The 24645-nt window shown below is 43.7% G+C and overlaps 1 protein-coding gene across 3 annotated transcripts in view; it reads left to right on the top strand.

Annotated features, from left to right (window-relative positions):
- Rfx4 (regulatory factor X4) overlaps positions 1-24645 on the top strand; it is a 128322-nt gene that overhangs the window by 27674 nt on the left and 76003 nt on the right. For all 3 annotated transcript variants that reach the window (XM_026398580.2, XM_026398571.2, XM_026398585.2), the window contains exon 3: positions 5680-5803. In XM_026398580.2, the coding sequence (XP_026254365.1) occupies positions 5738-5803 (66 nt within the window). In that variant the 5' untranslated portion in view covers positions 5680-5737. The remainder of the gene's footprint in view (positions 1-5679; positions 5804-24645) is intronic.

Here is a 24645-nt window from a genome sequence, read left to right as displayed (position 1 = left end):
TTCCTTCCTTCCTTCCTTCCTCCCTCCCTCCCTCCCTCCCTCCCTCCCTTCCTTTCTTCCTCCCTTCCTCCCTTCCTCTTCCTTCCTTCATTTCTTTCTTTCTCTTTTTCTTTCTATCTCTTTTGCATAGTTTACAGTCTCAGATCTCTGTGATAAGTGGCTTTAGAAAAATTTATGTTGACTTTTGGTAAAATAGAAGAAGAATGTCCACTCTCGACATGTCTACAAGGACTTGAGAAGTGGATGCTTAGAACATACAGCTTTGTGCATATATGAGAAATCACAGGTTTATCCTGGAGACAGAGGGGGGCGTGATGGTGGGAGCCAAAACATTTATTCTTCATAGTCCAATGCCCATATGAGACTTCCTCTGTGCGTCCTAGGAGGCCGCACACTGAAGGCCCCGATGAGCTTTTAAAAACGCACGCCTCAGGTCATGACTCATGCGAGCTTCCAGACCCGCTCCATTATGTCTCCCTAATAGGATGGGCTCAATTCAAATATGATCAAGTGGTTAAGCAGAAGATAAGAAAATGGAACAAGTCAGGAATTTTTTTTTTTTTTTGTGATCATTAAAAAAAAAAATCCAGGTATAATGGAGCATTGTGCACCCTGTCAGACTAATGATGTCCTCTAAAAGAGGCAGACGGGGGAAATTTCATCATCAGATTCGAAGAGAAGTAATTAACTGCTTTCTCTCTGCTGTGCCTTGGTCAGGGAGCGGACATTCCAATTAGCAACTCCGGCACACGCGCGGCCTCTGGATTTTGTGAGGTGGTTTGGGGAAAGGTGTGAGGATGCTATTCCTGTAGAAACCCATCAAGCCCCAGAGGTGCCCTTCCCCGTCAATTACACCCATTCGTTCATACAGCTTATTAAAATGCTTCATAGTCATAAGCCGCCTGGCTACTCTGAGGCTCAGAAGCTTCGATAAGAACAAAACGTGGGTGGAAATGTCATTACTTGGAAGGCCCCGGGCTTTGACAGGTAACTGCTTAATTAGTTCAGCCTATGTGAACTGTGACTTACACACATCGGATTCAAATAGTTGGTTGTTGCTATGGGTTCATTTGATGTGGAGTATTATAACCAGGATCTTGTATTGAAATCTTGATCTCTTGGCCAGATCTAATGAACAAATGGGTCACAAGAACAACAATAGGGACTCAGACACAGGGGCTTAAGTAATAAATAATGGATGAAGAAACCAGGTATCTACCTGGGAACCCATGCTCTTTGACACTACATTTGAAGGCATTTTCCTCCCAGAGCTTGACAGTTTGGGCATTTTAAACCATGAATAATGGAGCCCCATTCACCCATTTGGCCCTGTCGGGAATCTGAGATCTTGCTTTGGTTCCCTCCCCTCCCCACATCTGCAAACAGGAAGGAGTCCCAGGCCCTACATGTTATCTCTGTCACCACAGCCACTACTTCAGTCCATGCCTATCATGTCTTGCCTGAGCTCTTACCTGGTCTCACTTGTCTGTCCGTCCATCCATCCATCCATCCATCCACCCATCCATCCATCCATCCATCATCCCCTTGCTAGTCCATCTTGGCTACCTACCTTAGAGGCACAGAGTGATTTGCCAAAGAATAAATTGACCATGCTTAAAGAAAAAAAAATAGAATTGGCTCTCTGTCATTTCAAGGGATCATACATAAGGTGAATTCTGAATGGTTTGAAGTACATATTTATTGAACACATCCATGGATTCTTCTGACAGAAATGAACTTTAGGAAGTCATCAGCATAGATAAGCAAAAAGGGATACTTTCATCCTCCCCACAGCACGTCATGCACCAAGTTCCAGCTGCCCAGCTGTTCATGTCTATGCATTAGACTGGAAAATGTTCCACACTACAATGATCTAAAGTGTTGAAATAGGAGATTGCTAAATGAAACTCTCAAGTAAAAAATTGCAACCTATGAAACTTGGGGAGTTTTTGCTCTTATTTTTGTTTTTTTAGTTTTTGACGTTCTTTTATCTTTGACCCATGGCTGACAAACAGAACATATTAAACTTTAAGTTAATGGCAGTTGCTTTTGTTATCAATGACATTATTATCATTGTATCCCCCAAAGCTCATGTGTGAGTGTAAAAAAAAGTTTAGAAATGAAATAAATTGGGTTATGAGAGCCTTGACCTAATCAGTGCATTGATCTGCTGATAGGAATTAACTGGGTGTCAACTATAGGTACGGTGTGGCTGGAGGAGGTGGGGCACTGGAGGCATGTCTTTGGGGGTATATATTTTGGCCCTGGTGAGTGGAGCTCACTCTCTCTCTCTGCTTCCTGGTGGCTATGTCCAGAGTCGCTTTCCTCTTCCACCATGGTGTTCTGCCCCATCTTGGGCCTAGAGCAATGGAGTCAGCCATCTATGATCTGAGACCTCTAAAACCATGAACGCCAAATAAACTTTTCCTCCTCTAAAATTGTTTTGTCACGTCTTTGGTCACAGTGGTAAAGGAATTGTCTAAACCACTCTGTTGTCACTTTTTTAATCCTCTCTGAATACCACTCCACTGCCTTCCTCTGAAAACAACGTTTTTATAGCAATCCCCAACTGCCAGTTATGTGATGCCAAGCCATATTCTTTTGTGGGGCATTTAAAGATTCTCCATAGCCCCCCTCCATGGGTCTTTCCTTTTAGGTACTCCTTCACAAATCCTCCTTCCCATTCAGACCCCCGTCTTCATCATCCAAGGCCCAGGGCACATTTCAACTCTCATTCTTGCTGGAACCCCCTCCCACTACCATGGCAGAATACCACAGAGGTTTCACATCAGACAGACTCTGTTCCTGACTGTATTAGCAAATGAGTTACACTCTCTGAGCTTTCGTTTCCTAATCTGAAAGACAGATATAATGCCTACCTCACATGGGCATTGTGAGGATCGGATGAGGTCATGCCTACCCAGTGCCCGGCACCTAGTAAGAGCTCACCAAATGCCAGTTGTTATTTGTCATTGCAAAATTTCAACCACAATCCCTCTATGAAACTTTATCTACTCTCACCTACACAACAGTTTTCCCATCTTCAGCTGCACCTGCAGTCAGGAGTTCACAGTACTTAAATATTCTTATTTCTTGTGTATAATTCTCCCTAAATAAAATGCAAAATGAACTAGGACGTAGGTCATGCCTTATGCCAACACAAGTGCTTACGGAGCCAGGCAAGGAACAGAAAATAGACTTGGTGTAAGAAAAACAGGGAGGAGTGAGGACTGTGGCCAACTCCAGGGCACATCTAACCACGGCCAATTGTTGTCATGCGGGAATATGGGCCTGGGGTTGCCAGATCTGTTTTTTCACAAGAAGCCAGAAATCCAGATTCTTATGTGAAATGTCCTGGATTTTAAAAGTTGGGTCAATACTGTTCAAACAAAGCACGTCTGTGAGACCCCAGTTTGTGAAGACTGCATTATTCCAATGGCCCCTATGAGTTTGTGCCTAGGCTGGTTATTTGGACCTGTGAACTTGTTTATAGAGAAATAATACTGTGAATGGCAGGTGGGAGTCCAAGCTAACCTCAAAGGCTGGTTTTCACCCATACTGGACCCGAAGCTTGGGACAATCCTAAGAAACCTATTTTCTTTGTGAAACCTGTTTCCCCCAGGGAAACCCAGGTAGAGTTCCAGTTTGTACTTGGGGGAACACATAAACTAGAACGTAAGCCCTTTCAGGACGAGGCATGTCTTTCTCCATCACTACTTCCTAATGTCAAGATACTGCCTGGCACTCCCTAAATATTCGTTGAATTATAGATTAACTATGACTTTGTCCGTCTGTCTACCATTAATTTGTTCATTATTTGCAAGCAAGGACTGTCTTACTCACCATGATGTCCCCCAAACCTCACAGGTGATAAAAGATCAATAAAAATTTGTCAAATGAGTAAATGACTGAAACAATCTGTCCATCCCTCATTAAGCACCTATGGTGTGCCAAGGAATATGCTAGACTTCAAGGATTCAGAGGTAACTCAGACACTCTCCCAGTCTCAGTGCATTTGGTCGCCTAGAAAGGAAGATATCAACTATCTCCTGGAGCATTTCTGAAAATTATCAGGGGTCACTCAGTGTTCCCTTCCCAGAAGAGGTGGCAATGGATGAAATGATTGGGACCACTCTGCACTGGGCTTCGCTCTTTACCCTAGTGACCCTGGGGTTGCATTCATACATGGGGTTTCAATATGAAATGATTGAAATGGACTTTTTTTTCGACCACATGTTGGAAGGAGCTGAATGAGCACTGCCCTTTCAAGTGGGCACCTTGGGAGGCCGTGTCCTCATTCCACTTGAGTTACGACAGTGCTGGACCACTTCTTTGGCAAGTGCTCTCAGAGTCTGAAGCCACTTGAGGACATTTATTTCATTGCTTTAGAGTCATGCCTTATCCCCTCCCCCCCCCAAAAAAAAAAAACAAAAAAAAAATTTGAGAGGAAAGAACTATTTGCCACTTTATCCCCCAGACTTAGTTCCAAATGGCTTTGGGTTGATTCCTAAAATCCAATTCATGATCAAAGGAGAAATCTTTTCTGTTGGTGAGTTTATTGAACAGTATATGCCCCAGGCTTTGAAGACAAGGTCCAAAGAGAAATTCCCAAATTGTCTAGTGCCACCGCAGTTTTACTGGAAGAGGTGTTTAACCTTCCAAAGTGTCTATGACAGTGGGCACAGGATTCATCTGAATGCCTAACTTCTGGGTATTTGGATCAAAAATTAAAAAAAAAAAAATTAGTTTTCTTTTATATCTCCAATATCCCAGAGTGTGGACAGATGGGAGCCTAGGATGTTTATGGAGATGAAATGTGGAGATGATGAGGTTCCCAGGGCATTTCCCACGTGTGCACTGCTAGGCACCTCGCAAATGCATGTCATGTGTTATCCGGTCTGATAGTCCATTACCTTAGCAGGCAATTACAAATCATCACCTCCGAAGGGAGATTGGGGCATGAGGTTAAGTAACTTGCAAGTGACAAGGCTGGGATTTGAATCCAGTGAGAGAGCTCTCTCCTACAGGACCCCTAACCTGTACTCATTGAGAAGGTATTGGTTACAGGGTCATTAATCCTTATACAGCAGAGGAGAAGGTGATCCTAAAGTAATCAAGGGCTTACCTCCCTACTGTGACACTAATCCTCCCTCCATTCAGAGGGTTAGTGTCTTTCCAGCTCTTTCTACAACCTCTACTTGGGCATCTGTTTCCCCAGACGATCAATCCTTTTTTGCTGCTCTTGTCAACCGAGACACTCCAAGATGGTGACATCATCATCCTTTGGCTTCTACCCACTAGAAATGGCTCCACAAACAGTTGTGTTTTTGAAGCCTGGCAGAGCGGGCTTGTCTGCAATATCCTGAAGAGTTTGGGAGTCTGGGGGGACCTGATCTAGCCAGAACGCAAGAAGGACAATGAGAGTAAGGAGCAGAGGATCTAGGGATTTGGACTGAAAAAGTGGGCTGAGATCACACCCAAAGGCGCAGGATTCTGATCCTGATTAGTGCAAGGTCACTAATTCCATGCGTGACCTGACACAGCTCACTTTGTCTTCCTGAGTCCCAGTTTCCCCATCTGTAGGAGGAGAGTGACTTCTGAGGGACTGGAAAGAAAGAACCCCTGTTGCTTGGGGAAGGTGACACATTTATCACTCACTGGACATTTTTTTCCCCCTAGGCTGGAGGAGAACTATGAGATTGCGGAGGGCGTCTGTATTCCCCGCAGTGCCCTCTACATGCATTACCTGGATTTCTGTGAGAAGAACGATACTCAGCCTGTCAATGCCGCCAGCTTTGGGAAGGTGAGTCCAGCCTCACCTGGCTGATCCCCACCCCCACCCCTTGCCCCCAGAAACTTTGAGTTATCTTTGCAGTCTTTAGGCATTTTAAAGTATTTTTGTTCTTGTTTGTTAAAGTTATCAAAATAAATGCTTTACTGTAATATTTTCATGAAAAAAATTCAAACAGTTTTAACAAAACAATCTCAAATCAAATACCAAAGCAAAGTAATGCTAAAGTACTTGGTAATACTTGGTTATAAAAATTTTCAAACAATTGAGAAATGGTTTAAAGTTAGAAGTAAATGTCCCACTTGAGTTTCCTCTATATTTAATTTCTGAGTGGGAAACATTGAGTGTATCAAGTGTATCTCAATTGAGTCAGGGTCGGGCAAACTGCTTGGCTTAGTAACACAAATACTTTGGAGAAACTGGGAAATGGTTCTGTATCATCAGATTGGAGGTTTGGGAGTCCTTGGCAAGGATTAAAATTCTCGGTAACATCACTGCAAGCCTGACACTATCTATCATATGGTAAGAATATATTCTATGCTTAGGGCTATATATGCAAAAAATTATTAGCACTGACCACTGTGACAGGTCAATGAAAGCTGTTGGTGCATTCTTTAAGTTCCATCACTTATTTGTTTATGGCTGAAAGTCTGGATTTTACACACACACACACACACAAAATCCCATTCAACGTGAGTCAATACATCCAAACTCTTCTTTCTTGTATTAGCTCTTTTATTAGCTTTTTTAAAAACTGTAATTTTAGGGCATATGCTAACAAGAAGTAGCAGGCTTGATCTGCTCCCCACTCCATTCTTTACCGGTTTTCTGAATATGGATTTATCAAGGACTGAAATGGCATAAAGAGGCCAGTTTCAGGAATTCCCTTTTCAGATCCCCAACAGATAAATCATCCACAGGAAAATAGATAAATAAATCAACCAACCAACAAACAAATAAAATAAAAGTGCAGGGTCAGGTCTGAGCCAAACATGCTGGAGAGTCCCAAAACCAAGTGGCTGAGAATTGACTTCATTCAGTGAATGGGAAGGTGCTCAAGGTGGACCCGGGAGGAAACATGTTTTTGTGAGGCACTGATATTATTTCTCCAAACTGAAAGAAGCTTCTAAAAAGTCAATGGAGAAACCTCCTTTACTCTTGCATTCATTTATCTCTTGAGTCCCTTAGTGTTGAAGAGATGGCTTGGTGGCAGGCACCGGGGTAACTAGTGGTAGGGGTCCCAGAAAGAAACGCAGCCTGGCAGGTGGGGACGCCAGAGCACACTGTGAAGGGGGTCACAGCAGAGCTGCTCCAGGGGTCCTGTGCTGCAGTCCCCCTGGCATCTCCGCCCTTCCTCTCGGCAGGCACCCTGGAGAGGCCAGAGAAGGCCTCTGACATTTGGATGCAGGGGCAAGTTGGGGGAGCCAAAAGACGGGGAATCTTGGACTTGCCACTCAGCCTCTGCGACTCCACTTCCTTGTGGGGATGTTGTAGGATGGAGGGAGATGATGTTGGTAGATGATGGAACGTACCGTTCCCTCACTCATCTGGTAACCCAGGTATTTATTAAGTACCTGCCATGTGCCAGCCATCACAGCTCTTGGTGCTACAGAGTCTTCAGGAGATGCTTGTGCACAGGTGTAAACACACATTCATGAGCTAAGATTCTGGAAAATGAAAAAAAAAAAAAAAAAGAAAAGAAGACTCTCACCATTTTTAGAAACTTCAATTTGCCTATGTAAAGGCCCTCAATTTCTTTTTTCTCAAATACTCGGTATCCCTAATGTCAGCCTGGGGCTTCCTTGACCTCATGTTCCAGGTAAAACTAGTTGAAGCCCACCGCTTCCCATCAGCCCTCCAGTTCCATTCCCGTTTTAGTCTGTCCCGGATTTCAGCAGATTCCAAGGTGCTTACATTCTCAGCATCACTGTGATGCAGGACTCTTCCCTCTGTGGATGTCCCCTTTCTCTACCCCTGTGCTGTTTGGTACAGTACTCCTAGCCACATGTGGCCATCCAAAACCCGGTTCACTCGCTGTCACAATGACCCACCTGCTTCTGCTCAGGAGTCACCTGTGACTGGGGCTTCCATTGGATGGTGCTCCATCATCACAGAACGTTCTATTGGACAGCCCTGTTCTACACCATGGAGATGAAACACGGCACCCTCTTTGCTCTTCACGAAGCAGTCAACAGAAGTAGGCTGACTTTGTAAGGGGGGTTGCCATGCCAGAGGAGGACAGAGATAGACATCCCCCATCTGCCAATTTCCTTCAGGTTCCCACGACAGTGGAGGTTTATTGGTCTTCAACTTCTCCCATCATTGGTTCCAGCCCTTCTCCACTCTGTTATCTCCCTCTCCTCTCCCATTCCCTTCTCTTTCTCATTTTTCTCTCCCCTTCCTTCTTGGGACAAACCCTATCAAATTTCCTGTCTTCTTAGATCCGTAGTTCCTGTTGATATGTCTGCCCACATAAAGGCTTCACTTACACCAAATGTCTTTTCAAGATATTTTTCCAAACAATAAGTTCCTCCCTAAAACAAATTATAGTGCTTCCAAAATGGCCATTTAAAAAAGCATCCAAACAGTCTTATCTTCAGTCCAAAAGCAAAGTCATACTTGAATGGTATTAAGAGCATACATACAAATGCTCTCTACGGCTGTCTCACCATCAAGTTGAAATACGCTGGGATTGGGGCTGTCCTTCCAGCTTCCGAGGACAGAAGGTGCCTCCTGAGGGTTCCCACTGGGAGCTTGCTGAACTGGAAGCCAAGATCCATTCACCTTCCCTGAAGGGCCAGCATGGTGTCGCCTTCGTCCCCCCCAGAGAGAAGGACCGGATGTTCTGCCTCGGGATGCAGTCATGGACAGCCTTTCGTGATTCTGCCACAAACCCTTAGCTCAGAGCAGGCGAGATTCAGTATTTCAATTCATTTTTAGAGAGAAAATATATCGATAGTAGTCCCCATTCAGCTTGCCCATGGGCTGAGGTGACAGCACCAACGCTGTCCCCGGGGCCTGGTGGGAACACTGCTCTTGATGAAATGGATGGCATCAGTTGCTTTGCTACAAGTTCTGAAATGTAAAGCCCCTTTCCCAGTCCACGGCCACGCTCCATGACACTGGCTTCCAGGAATGTTGTACTGACTTTGGTTCCAGAGTTAACTTAGGATGTACAGGGAGCGCCGAAGCTTCGAGCTACACCAGCGTCACGCCTGCTTTTGCTGTTGGCTGGAGTGATAAAAGGTCACCTGGCTTGGAGGCACTTAACTTAGTGCTGAGCTCCCATTTCCTTACCTTCAGACTGGATTAGTCCCTCACCAAGCGACTCTAGGGATAAAACAAGACAGAGCTTGTGAGACCGTTGTTCAAGATTGTGACACGCTCTGCCAGTGGAAGAAATGACCGTTATCTAAAATTAGTCCCACTTCATCCCACCTCCTCTACTTGCTTACCATGTTACCATGCTTCGTCTTCATAGCATTCATCACTGTATGATCTATCCCCCCAGGTATATATACGTTGTATCATGTCTATGTGTTTATACAGACATGTATCATCTATCTGTGTGTGTGTGTGTGTGTGTGTGTACCATAAAGACAGGTACCTGTCCCTCCTGCTGCTCTAGACTTTGTCAGACTGAGAAAAAACAGCAAATGTGTGTATGTGTGTGTGACATCTGTACACATCTGTATATGTATGTCTATATAACATTGTGTCATTACTTGCTTTGCTGGTCTCCTTCCCTGGAGTGGAAGCTCCACAAGGCCTTCCTTACTTTTTTAGGCATCCCCCAACCCCCAGAGCAGGGCCTGGCACCTCCTAAGCCCTCAGATACTTGCTAAAGGTTGACTGGCTTACATAAATGTTCCCGCCAGGGACCGTGAGACTCATGTGAACATGTCCGACCTGTGTGAAAGCCATGGGAAATGGATCCTGTGGCCATGTCCAGCAGCCCCTTTACTGAGTAGGGGTGGTCTGGCCGAGGTACACATGAAAACGGCTGCTTGACCGTGAAGAGCTGCCTTAAGGCTCTCACTCCTCCTCTGCCCTTGGATGACACGGAGGGAAATCCCACAGCCCGTCCCCTGTTCAGCCATCACATCTGTTTTGGTTGGATAATTACAACTCCTTCCTGGCTATTAAAAAGTCCAGTCAGGCCCACGTAAAAGGTCAGCCTCGCATCTAAGCTGGAGCTTCCGCTGTCCAGTGGCTTGGAATTTGCCCTGGGAAAGAGGGTGGGTCAGGCCCTTTCCTTTTCTGGCTTCTCAGGATGAGGGAGGCTGTGGAGGAGGAGGTGGAGGGAAGGGAACGGAGTCAGGTGGGGCCTTTCCGTGCTCTTCCTGGCTGACCGCGTGGAGAGCGCCTGTGGCTCTGGTCCCACTGCTGGAGTGATGTGCTTTCTAGCCCGCCTCCTGCTCACCCCACCTGGGGCTGCTGCAGCACTTCAGTCACCCGCAGCCCCAGTGTAGGAGGATTGGGGCCAGCTCACTGCGTTTCCAGGGTTAAACTGCTTCTTAGAGACCTCAGAGGAGCCCCAGCAAGTGGAACCGTGAAACAGGTGAACTCCAAGAAGCACAGGCAGAAAGCCACTCTGCTGTGTTCTGTTTGGCTGTCGCTAATCTCTCTTCCTGAAAACCGATGCTTTCGTGGCAGATTTAAGAGCTTTTTGGTGATTGATTATAAGGACAAGCCTCTTCTCAATAATTTAGATTCTCAAAGGCGCTAAAAGTCCAGATCAGTTCTCCAATTTAAAACTGAATTCCCATCCACTTCAAAACTCTCCCTCCCTCTCAATTCTACTGTGCCAGTTTGGGGAGGGGACATGCTTTGATCTGCTCCCCCTGACCTTTCCCCCTGCCACAGGTCCCTCCAGGCTCATCAGATTGAGAAAAAAACACTTCCCAAATATAACTCTAGCTTTCCCCCAAAAGCAGTGAAATAAATTTTTAGAGAACAACAGAACAATAAATTGAAACAAACACAAGGTGATAGGGATCAAGATTAGCATACACATGACATCATACCCAGCTCAGTTGCCTAAGCTTAAAATGATTTATTAGTAGACAATTAGTTTGTTTTTGTTTTTGTTTTTTTGTGAACCCAGGGCTTCATACCTGTTAGGCAAGCACTCTACCACTGAGTTATAGCCAGCCGTAATAGGCAATTCTTTTTAATAGATGATAGACGTGTCTAGCTCTGTCTAATTTAGAATGCAACATTTAATTAAATAAGTTTAATTAAATTTACTCATAAAATTAAATAGCAAACATTTGCATAGGGCTTTATGTATACCTGGCACTGTTCCAAGAACTTTTCATATGTCAGTTTCACCTAATCCCCCCAAAATCTCTATGAGGTAAGAACTATTATTATTCCCATTTTGTGGATGAGTATATGAGTACCAGAGGAATTAGGTGACTTCTTCAAGGTCACACAGCAAGTAAGTGATGGATTCAGGATGTGGACCCAGGTTCCATGCCTTTAACCATCTCATTTACATGAAAATAAGTTGTTTCAGAGACAGGGTGGGTATGTGTGGAGGCAGGTTTGTCCTTTTGACTTTGATAAAGTCAATAACTGTCACCTGCTGACCTTCTAAATAATGAAACTTGGAAAAGAAACCTCAGCCTCTCTGTACTTCAGGGGGTAAGGGTGCTGGTCATCGCAGTGGAGAAAGGCCCTCTCCAGTCTTCCCGGCTGGGGTGTTCATGGTGCCGTGAACACCCTCGCCCGCACTGCCCATTCTGCTTCCTCCTCAGTACTTGAGTCCATCCATTTGTTCAATATTCACTCATCTCATGTCTATCGTGGGCCCTGCCCTCCCAGTGCTGGGAGCTGAGCTCCACGGTGAAGGAGTGGGCCCTGAGGTACGAGCCTCGCAGAGGACTGCAAAGAAGATGGCAAGTGAGCCTCCTGAGCTAGGGATGCAAGGACTTGAGGGACGCAGAGAAGGAACTGCTGCCCCCATAGGAGGGGACGTGGGGCAGCCTGAGATCTAGGGAGGTCTGTTCTGGGAAACCCCAGTACTGAGTGTCCCCGTCCCCCAACCTGCAGCCCTGGGAGACTCATGGAAGTTGAAATGGCTATTTTAATTTTACCAAAATCATCTTTCTTCTCCTTTTCCACTGTCTTTTGGAGACTCTAAAACAAAAACTCAACTTGCACTGAGATGGAGCATCAGTGCATTTAGCCAGTAGCTAAGTAAGCCTTCCCAGAGGATAAACGGGAACTCCGGCTTCGAGCCAAGAACATCTCTACCTCACAAGTTGCTTCCCAAGCACTCCTAAGCAATTGATTTTTGCATATTAGCCTTGTATCCTACAACCTTGCTGTAATTTCTTTATAGTTCTAGGAGGTTTTTGTTTGTTTTCTGTTTAACTAAATCTTGGACAGATTTTCTATATAGACAATCATGTAATCTGTGAACAAAGTTTTACTTCTTCCTTCCCAATTCATATATTTTGTTTATTTTTCTTGTCTTCTTTCATTAGCTAGAGCTTCCAGTAGGGTGTTGAAAAGTAGTGGTAAGAGAGAACGACTTTCCACTGAAAACTTTTGAGTTTCTTACCATTATGTATGATGTTAGCTATGGGCTTTTTGTAGATACTCTCTATCAAGTTGAGGAAGTTCTTCTCTATGTCTAGTTCGCAGAGTTTTTTTAAAAATCATAAATGGGTATTGGATTCTGTCAAATGCTATTTCTACATTTATTAATATAATCATATAATTTTTTAAGCTCATGGATTATAATAATTGATTTTCAAATGTCAAATCAGCTATGTATGCCTGGGATAAATCCCACTTGGTCATGAGATAAAATTCCTTTTAGACGTGGTTGGATTCAATTTGTTAATATTCTGTTGAGGATTTTTGCATCTATATTCATAAGAAATGTTGTCTCTGATTTTCTTTTAATGTCCTTGTCTCATTTTGGTGTTGGGATACTGCTGATCTCATAGAAAGAGCTAGGAAGCATTTCCTCTGCTTCCATCCTCTGAAAGAATTTGTACAGAATTGGTATAATTTCTTTATTAAATGTTCAGTAGAATTCATGAGTGAGTATATTTGGGGCCTGGTGCCTTCTGTTTTGAAAGATTATTAATCATTGATCTCTTTCTTAAATAGATATATTATTGTCTATTTCTTCTTATGTGAGATTTGGCAAATATTGTCTTTCAAGAAATTGCCCATTGCTTCACGGTTATCAAGTTAATAGGCATAAAGTCATTCCTTTGTTCTCCTTTTGCTATGTAGGACCTGTAGTGATGTCCCTTATTTCATTTTTGATATTAGAAATTGTGCCTTCTCTTTTACTTAGTCTGGCTATGGGCTTATCAATTTCATTAATTTTTTTCAAAGAACCAGCTTTTGGTTTCATGAATACTCTCTATTGATTTGTGGTTTCAATTCCATGATTTATCCTCTGCTTCCTATGATTCCTTTTTGTCTTCTTGCTTTGGATATAATTTGCTCTTCTTTTTTTTTTCTTTCTAGTTTTTTAAAGATGGAAACTAAGTATTGGTTTTAGATATATCTTCTTTTCCATTACATGCATTTAATTATATATATTTTCCTCTAAGCATTGATTTCATTGCATCCTACAAATTTTGATGTGTTTCATTTTACATTTTTAAACGTCTCTTGGGATTTATTTTTTGCCTGTGTGTTGCTTAGAAGTGTGTTGCTTCATTTCCCAGTGTTTGGGGATTTTCCAGTTATCTGTTTGTTATTGATTTCTAGTTCAATTCTGTTGTGGCCTGATAAAAGTAATTATCTGATTTCTAGTCTTTAAAATTTGTTGAGTTGTACTTTTATGACACAGAAGGTATGAACATTCTATGTGAGTTTGAGAAGAAGAATGTGTGTGCTGCTGTTGTAGGATGAAGTAGTCTGTAAATCTCAATTATATCCCGCTGATCATGGTGTCCTTACTGGTCCTCTGCCTGCTGGATCTGTCCGTTCCTGAGAGAGAGGTGTTGAAATCTCCAAGTGTGATAGTGGATTCCTAAATTTCTCCTCACTATTCTATATTTTTTCCTCATGTAGTTAAGTGCACTATTGTTAAGCACAAGCACTTTAAGGATTATTATGCCTTCTTAGAGAAGGCATAATAATCTGTATCACTGATACAGTGTATCATCTGTATCACTGATGCCTTTCCTTGCCCTGAAGTGTGTTTTGACTGAAATGAATTTAGCTACTCCTGCTTCTCTTGATGAGTGTTAGCTTAGTGCTTTCTTCTTTATCCATTTACTTTTCATTATATATCTTTATATTTTAAATAGGCTTTGTGTAGGTGACGTATGGTTAGACTGTGTTTTTTGATCCACGCTGACAACCTCTGTCTTAATTAATGCATTTAGACCACTGGTGTTTAAAGTGATTATTGATTCAGCTGGATTAATATCTACCATAGTTGTTACTGTTTTCTATTTGTTGCCCTTGTTCTGTTTTTATTTCTATCTTCTATTCTTTTTCTACCCTTTGTGGTTTTAGTTGGGCATTTTGTATGATAATCTCTCTCTCTCTTATTTATTTATTTATTGTTGTGCTGGGGACTGAACCCAGAGCCTTGTGCATGCAAGGCAAGCACTCTACCAACTAAGCTATATCTCCAGCCCCCGCTTCCTTTATTTTTTTTTTAACCATATCAGTTATACCTTCCCCCCCACACTATTGCTCATTGAACCCAGAGCCCTGTGCATGCTAGGTGAGTGCTCTACTGGTGAGCTATATTCCCTGCCCTTTTTATTTTATTTTGAGACAGTTCCTGGTTAGCCTTGAACTTGTGGTCCTCCTGCATCAGCCTCCCAAGTAGCTGTTAGATCAATTAATAACTAGAAATTTTAATTTTATTTTCATTTATTCCTTTTTTACTACTTTTCCTTTATGTAGGTCTAAGAGTCTGATCTGTATCAATTTCCTTCTCTCTAAAGAAATTTTTTTTAACATTTCTTGTGAGGTAGATCTACTGGAGTCAATTCCCTTAATTTTTGTTGTCTGAGAAGGTCTGTATTTATTTATTTTTTATTTATTAATTTATTTATTTATTCTCTCTTGAAGGATAATTTTTCAGTGTGCAGAATTCTAGGTTGGTGGAATTCTTCTCTCTCTCAGGACTTTAAACATTCCATCCCACTTTCTTCTTGATTAATTAATTTTTAAGGAGAATTCAGATACAATTCTTATCTTTGTTCTTCTATAGGTAAGATTTTTCCCTCTGATTTCCCCCACCCAAGGTTTTTTGTTTTGTTTTGTTATGTTTTCTTACATCTATGATTTATCATTTCACAGTAATTCTGGGAAATTCTCAGTCACTGAGGTTCTTTTTTTTTTTTTTTAAAGAGAGAGAGAGAATAACTTTTTTTTTTTTTTTTTTTTGTAGATGGACACAACACAATGCCTTTATTTTTATGTGGTGCTGAGAATCAAACCTGGGTCCTGCCTGTGCTAGGCGAGCCCTCTACCGCTGAGCCACAATCCCAGCCCAGTGTAGTTTCTAATATTTCTTCTGTCCTCTTCCTTCTGATATTCCTACTATGCATATTTGCATCTTCCATAATTGCCCTCATAGTCCTGGATGTTCTGTTCTCCCCCGACCCCCACCATCTTTGTCCTCTTTGCTTTTCTGTTTTCAGAGTTTGTCAAGCTCAGATAATTTCCTCAACTGTGTCCAGTCAACAAATTAGTCCATCAAAGGCATTCATTTTGGCTATAATGTTTTTTTTTTCTCTAGTGTATCTTTCCAGTTCTTTCTTAGAATTTTTATCCCTCGCTTACATTACCTATCTTTTCTTGCATGCTGTTCTTTATCCATGATGCCCCTTAGCAAGTAATTCATAATTATTTTGAATTCCAAAATCTCTGCCATGTCTGATTCTGATGTTTGCTCTGTATCTTTGAATTGTGTTTTGTTTTTTTTTTTGTTGTTTTTTTTTTTTTTTTTTACCTTTTAGTCTGCCTTGTAACTTTTACTTGCTGCCTGGGCATGAGGTATCAGTTGAAAGAAATTCCTTTGGAATTGTGGTGGTAAGGTGTGGAGGGTGGGGGAGTGTTCTCTAGTTCTATGACTAGGTCTCAGTGAGTCTCCACCTCTGGACGGTGAACTTCATAGGTGTTTCTAGGCTCTCCCCCACCCTCCTGATAGGACTGCTAGAGTTGGCTTCTTCCTCATAGAAGGCTGGAGTTGACTGGAGTTGATTATTTCCCTTCCTTCCAGGTTTGTTAGGCTTTGATAAAAGTCCAGAAGGTTAAGCTTCAGTTACTTTTTTCTCCCAAGGGCAGCCCTTGGTAGTACTCTGGCAAATCACAAAATGGTTCCTTTTCCCTTCCCCACTGATAGAAGCATGAGTGGATTTTCCTTTAATATTTACTGTGGGAACCTGGTTGAGCTCCTGGGGGAAAACTCACCATTTTGTGTGGGACCCCTGTTACCAGATCCCCCCAGAGTCACTTTCTAGCTCTCAGACTTGTCCTCATGGAACCTTTAGCCACTCACCAGTTCCAGCTCAGGTTCCCTACCCTGCAGAGGGTCCCAGCCACTCAGAAGTGACTATTCCAGTCAGTTGCAGCTCCCCAAATGTCTCTTCAGTCTTGGGGGCAGTCATTTGCCCTGTGTCCTTCTCCCAGAATCCAAGAAGGGTTGTTGATTTTTCAGTTTGTTCAGGGTTTTACTTATTTTGGGGACAGAGTGACCAACTTCCCTAGCTCCTTACATGTGGAACCAGAAACTGGAAGTAGAAATGTTATTTTTTTGTTCCCAGGTGATAGCTGATTTCAGGATCTATGTTGTTGATAGCAGAGTGCCATAAAAGGAGCTAAACTCTGGAGCCTCTTCTTTGAGTAAACCCTGGGTGGAAATCTGAAGGTATATCAGTGTGGAATTGTGTTGGGGATGTGGGCAAAATTCACATTTCCCCATCCCTAATCGGAGGCTTGAAAAATCAGTGGTCTTATTTTTCTTATATAAACTACATCTAGGAAAAGATGACGCAGCTGTATGTAGAGAGGTTTATAAAGTATCGGAGACTCAGCCTCCTCCTATTTTTATGGTTTGCCATTCCTAGCAGATGGTTTCTGATTTCTGTGTCACCTTATGGTCCAAAATGGCTGCTGGACTCCAAAGCCACATTCCAAGCAATAAGTAGGAAAAAAGAGGAAATGGGAGCAAAGCCCAAAACTCCCAGCCAAATCAGTCCTCTTTAGGAACTTTCCCAGAGCCCAACCTAGTGATTCTCTCTATTGGTCAGTAAGAAGGAGGGATAAGCAACCAGCCATTTTTGTCCACATAAGAGCATTCCAGTTATCCATGCAACCTCTTATATGTCACATCTATAGAATGGAACTCAGGATCCTGAAAGTGTGTAGGGTCTACAGATGCTCCTGGACTTACGGTGGGGTCACATCCAGATAAACCCATCAGAAGTGAAGATACCCTACATGGAAAATGCATTAAAAAAAAAAAAAGGAAAAAAGAAAGAAACTGATATGTATTTAACTTAACTTAACCCACCTTAAGCATGCTCAGAAAACTACATTAGCCTGCAAATGGGCAATATCATCTAAGACAAATCCTATTTTTAAAAAAGTGTTGAATGTCTCATGTATTTTTGAATACTTGCATCACAAAAATGCTAGCAACATAGTACACTGTAGAGTATAGGTTGTTTCCCCACAAGACCATGTGGTGGTCACTCACTGCCAGTGCCCAGCACCACAGCCAGGTATTGTATAGCAAATCTCTAGCCAGGAGAAATCAAAGTTAAAAATTCAATGTTTGGTTTCTGCTAAAGGTGTGTCACTTTCACACCAGCTCAAAGTAAAAAAATCTGAAGTTGAACCATCATAAATGGGGAACCATCTGTAAAGCTCATATTCTGCACTTTGAGGAAGTAATAGGTGGCTCAATATGATCATCTAAGACTGCATGATGGTGACATGATTTATGGACTGCAAGTTGTTGATCTTTTCAGGAAAAGGCCGATTTATAGATAGGCACTAGGTGGTTGTGATGATGTCCTTTAAGTACATAAGGAGACCATTTATTTTCAAAAATATACCTCCCCTGAAAGCTTATTGATGCTTCAGATTGCTCAATTCCATTCAAGTCTAAAAAAGGTACCTAGAATGGATAGGATAATTCATTAATGCATATCAGTTTCTTTCTTTTTCCTTTTTTTTTTCTTTTTTTTTTTGGTTCCTGGGGATTGAACCCAGGGGCTCTTAACCACTGAGCCATATCCCCAGCCCTTTTTTATATTTTATTTAAAGACAGGGTCTCACTGAATTGCTTAGGGTCTTGCTAAGATGCTTCCAACCGTCTCTGGAAGCTGTTTTCAGCCTTTGACTTTGAACTCGTGATCCTCCCGCCTCAGCCCCCTGAACCACTGGGATTGCAGGCCTGTGTCGCCACACCTGGCCAATACATGACAGTCTCCATATGTCTGAGTTTAATCTGTTACTGAGATTTAGAGATCTGGTGATGTGATCTCACCTTTCAGATGAGGTCATTAAGACCCAGAGAAATTGAGTGGTTTTCCAAGTTCATGCATTTAGGGGCAGGGCTGGACTCCCGAGGGCTGGACTTGGTGGCAGGATGGAGTGGTGGAAAGACAACAGTGGAGACAAGAGGCAAGATGAAGGGGAGCCGGCTGACAGGTGAGCTGTCCTTGTACAGTTTAGCTTATTTATATCTTGCCTTTTTCCAATGAGGCCTTGAGGTCATTGGCAGGTGGGGCTGTATGTGGCTCTTCCTCCAATATTTGGCCCCTTCTTCCTTGCTGGTCATCCTTGAGCAATGAGGAAAAGTCCTGTTTCGTGGACCTGTGCTTCAGCACTGTGTGCACCTGGAATGGCGATGAGTGCGTCCTCCCATTAACATGATGGCTGTGTCCCTTGAGAGTCCCTTCAATCTGCCCATCTTGCCTCTAGTCCTGATCTTTGGGTGGTGTGTTACTAACACATCTGCAGATGGTTTCTGACTTCTGTGTCACTTCATGGTCACCTTCAGAAGATGAGGGTACTCTGGAGGGATCCTTTGCAGTTTACAAGAGAAAAAAAGTAATGACACAGCTAGAATTTTTTTTTTCTATTTTAAAACTTTAAATTCTTGCATATATTTTTCTTAAACTTTGGTACATGCTATGGAGTGTCTAAGTCAGAATATTGGCTTTCACATCAGATTGCATATTTTGTTCATTCTTTTTCAGTGTAGTGCTTTGTAAAAATTCTGATGTCAAGTTGTTTGGGGCTAAATTTGGCTCTACCACTTACTAGCTGCATAAACTCAGGCAATTTCTTAATATCTCTGGGCCTCAGTTTTTTCAGCTATCAAATGGAGTAATGAGAGCAATCACCTGGAGAATTGCTGAGATGACAATTTTAAAGACACTGCTTAGCTGGACGTGGTTTCATAGCCTGCAATCCCGGTGGGTCAGGAGACTGAGGCAGGAGGATGGCGAGTTCAAAGCCAGCCTCGTCAAAAGCAAGGTGCTAAGCAACTCAGTGAGACCCTGTCTCTAAATAAAATACAAAATAGGGCTGGGGATGTGGTTCAGTGGTCAATCCCCTGTAATCCGCTCCCTGCGTGCGCGTGTGCGCACGCACACACACACACACACACACACACACACACACACAAGACACTGCTTAGCACAGGGCCAGGTCAATGTAAAGCTCGGTGCATGTTAGTTATAATTAGATTTCAGTGTATTATAGCAACATACCATCACAAACATATCAATGTTCCAACCCTTCTGGGTGCTCTTCCTTCTGAACAATTTTGAGAACAATTGTTCTAAAAATTTCCCACATCACACACACACTGCCATCTCCTCCCGCACCCTCTCTTATTATCATCTACAGAATTATTCCATTTTTAACTTAACCTGCATCTTATATAACTCACCTCATTCTAGCTAAATCAGTGTGTGGTGACTGTCTTCTTTCATGCACGTGTGCCACCTGATCCAGCCAGCCCAAGACAATATGGGGTCCACATGGGGATTTTTGGACTTCTTGCAATTGCCCTCCTCCCATGATACCACTCAAGGGATAACTAATGGGTTCTCGATAAGCTGTGCAGCCCTGGATTTTAACAGAATCCTCATCCATCCACACATGTGATTTGAAATTCTATTTCTGCCTCATTGCACTCGGTATGAATTTCTTATGGAAATTATGAAACTTCCCTTGGGAAATTTCCTCTGGAACCTGAAGCGCCTACCTTTTTAATCCCCCAGTGCTACATCCAGGAAATGCTACCAAAAAAAAAAAAAAAAAAAAAAAAAAAAGAATATTAACTGGGTAGCGTTACTTCAGTTTAGCAGAATCCCTCTGGCAAACGCTCCTTTCAAAATGGAAGCATCCAGGTAGGACGTTTCAAAGTCCTCGTCCTACCACCAGGCTTCAGGCCTTTTTCTCCTCTGAGAAAGGGACTAGGTTTGGAACTCAAAAAGAAAATGACTATCACGCTTCCAGATAATTTGTAACAATTAGACCCCTTTAACGAACTTTTTTCCCTGATCATTTTTCTCATTCTCTTGTTCAAAAAAAATCATGTCTGAAGTGTTTTCATAATAAGAAGACACAAGGCTTCTGCAGTACCTGGTTATAAAATAGGAACCGCTTCTGCTTTCTTTCTACTGGAAACGCCTTTCTTTCCCACACCCAGAAGACCCCTGAACTGGAAACTCCAGCCTCTCTGGAGGCTGTTTTCAGCCTTCTTGACTCTTGATCAACACCTGAGCTTTGTCCCCTCCCACGCGTGTGGGGATCTGTTGGTCCTCCTTCACCCTGGAATCTCTTTTAGATCACTTCTTGTTGGAGAATCGTTGCCTACTGAGGGTGGATTGAATTTATGGAAACAACCAAAAACCTGGTGACTGAGTTTGGAGATCAAACTGATGGAGACAATGCAGCCTAGGGTCACGATGAGTGGCTTCCTTATGTGGCTCTGGAGGTGTCTTTTGATGGAATGCCACACAGGACTTGAGGAATTCATGCAGTTGGTGGACACCTGCTGAATCCAGGTAGAGGAGAGCAGAGCCAGTGAATCCAAGCAGCCTTGAGCTGCCTTAGCTCCCAGTGCTCGCCTGGAACATGGGCACCATCGTCCTCTCCTCCAGGGCTTTTCTAGAATAAAATTTAATACTGAGCATAACACTTCTTGGCTAGTCCTGGCCCCCAGCGATGCTCAGTGGATGTCAGTCCCTCTTTTCACTACTTACAGGAGGGTAATTGTTTAGACATGTCATTTCCCAAATGCCAGCCTGTAACTGATATTTCTTTAAGAACGGCACCCATAAAATTCACGTGTGGGTGTCCCGCAGGCTGGGCTTCCTCCAGCCTGGAGGGTGTAGATGAGTCACGTGACCACCACCTCAAAGAATTCCAGCAGCTTCTCCAGCGCTTCTCTGCTTCCCACCCCCGCCCCCAGAACCCCCAGCTCTGTCTGCCCAGGCTGAAAGAGAGAAGGGTGGGATTCTCGAGCAATTAAAGGGAATTTGGAAGGCTGGGGTGTTGCGGAATGTTAGATCAGTAGCTAGAACAGCATGTGGTGTTCTTTAGGCAGGCTTCATTGAATCCATACAAAAAGAGAAAGAGGGGCTGCCTGCCCGTCTGCTCATTTATCAAACAGCGAAGCTCAACTTTCACAGCTCCACAAAAGTGTTTTACTGTTTGCTGAGTCTTGCTCCAGAAATTAAAAGCTGAACAGCCTTCATGGGGCTGAACCGACCTGGCATTTTGAGACTCAAACTAAATTGTGCTGGGCTTTCAGATTCAGGGACCAGTTGATTATTTGGTGAAAGGAGAAGAGAATAATTTGTAATTTGCAGCCCATAAGAAACACTTAAAAAAAAAAAAAAGCCAAACCCCCTTCCCACAGGGTTTTGTTGCCACTGCAGGGAGGAGGTGCCATCTGCAACAGCGCTTTCTTTGCTCCGAGTGGGAAAAGTCTTGACCTCCATTTGGGTGAAATGTGACGTGGCACTGAGCTTCCTCCCATCCCCCACCCTGCTCCTAACACGCTTCCCTTTCCTCATTTCAAATTGCCTTTCTCGCTTTTTGGAGGAGGAGAGGATTTGGCCATCAACTAATTTTAGGTAACAGAATTTTCACAACCAGCATCAAATATTCTAATCACACAAACCTAGTGCTTGGGAGAGCACGATGTGTCTCAAAAGCCTGTAACTAGATTGATGGGGATCTTCTGAAAAAACCTAAAACAATGAAAGTATATAGTGCTGATTCTGCGCAGGAGGAGAACAGGCCGGAAAGGATGGTGCTGGAGGGAAGGACAAGGGAGGCAGGGTGGGGTGTTAGCGGACGGACCCCTGCCCCAGTCCACCTGGCAGCTGCTCAGCTCTCTCCTCCCTGCAGGCAGGGGTACGGTGAAGGCTGCCTGGCTGAGCTCCTGCCTCCACCAGCAGAACAGCCTGGGTACCCATTCTCTACCACCGTCACCCTGCTGCGAGCCTGGGCCCGCGAGGTGAGCTGAGCATCACTTAGCAGAGAAGGAACCCGAGGCTCACGTGGAAGAAGGAACACAAGAGGATTTTCTGCTTTGCAGTTTAGCACATTTTTTCAAAGTGTTAATGCCCTTCTACACTTCCTGGAAAGCAATTTGACAGTGTGTTTTCAGGACATAGACATGTTCTCCTCTTTGATCAAGCAGCTTTCCATTTGAGAAACTATATTGAGGGGAAAAGAAAACAAAGACAATAAAATATCAACAAAAAATCATTATACACAAAGCTGTTGCTTATAGCATTATTTATATCAATACAACACTGACAACTTCAGTAGCCAATGACAAAAGCAGTGATTTATTTATTCTTTCATTTATTGAGTCAATGAATGAATGTACTCAGCTGCATTATGTCCTGCCTGACCATTGCAGTAGCCTGCAGACTACTCCTGCTTCCACCCTTGCCCCCTCCAGTCAGTCCTCGACACAGCAGCCAGACTGATCCTTTTGTCCTTAAGTCAGATCTCATCCATACTCCCCTCCTTAACCCCTCTCAAACCTCCCTATCTCACTCAGTAAAAGCAGAAGTGCTTATGAAGGCATGCGGTGCCCCACATGAGCCCTGTCCCATCAACCCTTCTCAGCCTCCATACTTCATCTCCTACCACTTTCCTGTGCTCTGGCTCTGCTCCAGCCCATTGGTCTTCTTTTTCTTCCTGAAATAAATCAAACTGGCTCCCACCCCAGGGCCTTTGCACTGGTTGCTCCCGCTTCTTGCAACTCTCTCCCCTCAGATGGCCAGAGTTTATTCCTTCTTTTCCTTTATTCACCACTCAAATGCCACATTACCACTGAGTCCTCCAAACTCTAGCAAAACAACACCCCCACCTTCATGTTCCCTTGTCCCTCAGTAGCATTTGTTCCCCTCTGTGGCATTTCCCTGATATAAGATAGTGACTTTTTCATTTGCTTAATTTTGGTCTTCTCACACTGAGATGTCAGTTCCTTAATAGAGGCTGTTTCGGTTGTGCTCAGCACCGTATCCCTTGGGCCCTGGCAAAACACCCACTGACAGTAGGAGCCCAGCAGCTGCTGCTATTGAACAATCTGAGCCCTGTACCATCAGCCACCCCTTTATGGGTTTTGAGGCTGCAGCTTGTTGAACTCGAGGGATCTCGGTAGAAAATGGGCTGGAGATCCAGTTCCTGTAGAGTGTTAGAGGCTCAGGGAAGGCCTTTATAGAACCAATGGACCACTGAGTAGTCACAGAGATTCTGTGGAGGAGCTGGGGAGACGCTCATCGGAAGACTCAAGATTTCAGTTAGAAAGAGGAGTGAGTTCAAGAGATTTGTTGTACAGCATGGAGACGATCATTGGTAGCAACATACTGTACATTCAAAACAGTCATTTTAAAAAGAGAGAAGTATATGAATTGATGCATGTTAATTAGCTCAATTTAGCCATTTGACGGTGTATGGCATATTTCAAAATATCATATTGTATACTGTAGGTACAATTTCTATTTTACAATTTTAAAAACAAATTACTTAAAAGAAGATTCAACGGACCACATAATTATGGTCACCAAACAAGTCACCCAGGAAGGATGTCTGGGAGGAAATAGGTGCAAGATGAGCTTTGAAGGATGAGTGGACATCAGGCAGCCAGGGGCATGAGCCAAAGAGAACAGCTGTGGGAAAGTCCAGCTTGAGAGCACGTGACATCTGGGAACCATGGGGTCATGCCGTGTGGCCGGAGCTCAGGGACTGGGTGAGGCGAGCTGGAAGGAAGGGGCATCGGGTGGGACCTAGTCTAGAGGGGCCTGACTGGAGCAGGGTGATGAGGGGACTTTGCAGCAGTCCAGGTGAGGATCATGGTCCCGGGCTGGCAGAGTCAGGAGGATGCAGGTCGGATCAGGATGTGGTCTAGATGGAGGGTGGACCTGGGTTATAGATGGAAAGTGACAGGCGCAGCCATGGTTTGGAAAGGAAGACCTCTGCCTTGGTCAGGGCCTTGGGAAGGGTTCCTGGAGAAGTGGAGTGTATGCTGGGGGTAGCGGGTGGGTGGGACAGAAGGCAGGAGGCCTTTAAGGACACGGTGGTGAGGAGGGATAGAGGAGTGCAAAGAGGAGGGCCTGGGGAGCATTCCGAGAACTGTGCAAGACCAGGTGGTCAGGACGAGTCGAGAGAAAAGACAGACGTAGGTGGGCTACTGGCGACCCAGGTGGCCTTGGCGGGATGTTGGAGACCTCTGAGTGGGCCGATCATTCCATCAGCAAATCTGCTTGGTGACCTCAGTTATTCAAACCAAAAGATTTTTTTTTTCCAATACTAGAAATGGAATCCTGGGTCTCACCCTCTCTACCACTGGGCGACGTCCCCAG

Source organism: Urocitellus parryii, chromosome 5 (genome assembly GCF_045843805.1).
Source record: "Urocitellus parryii isolate mUroPar1 chromosome 5, mUroPar1.hap1, whole genome shotgun sequence".
Taxonomy (NCBI): domain Eukaryota; kingdom Metazoa; phylum Chordata; class Mammalia; order Rodentia; family Sciuridae; genus Urocitellus; species Urocitellus parryii.
The sequence above is the reverse complement of the archived record's forward strand: the minus strand, read 5'-3'. Positions and strand labels throughout refer to the sequence as shown.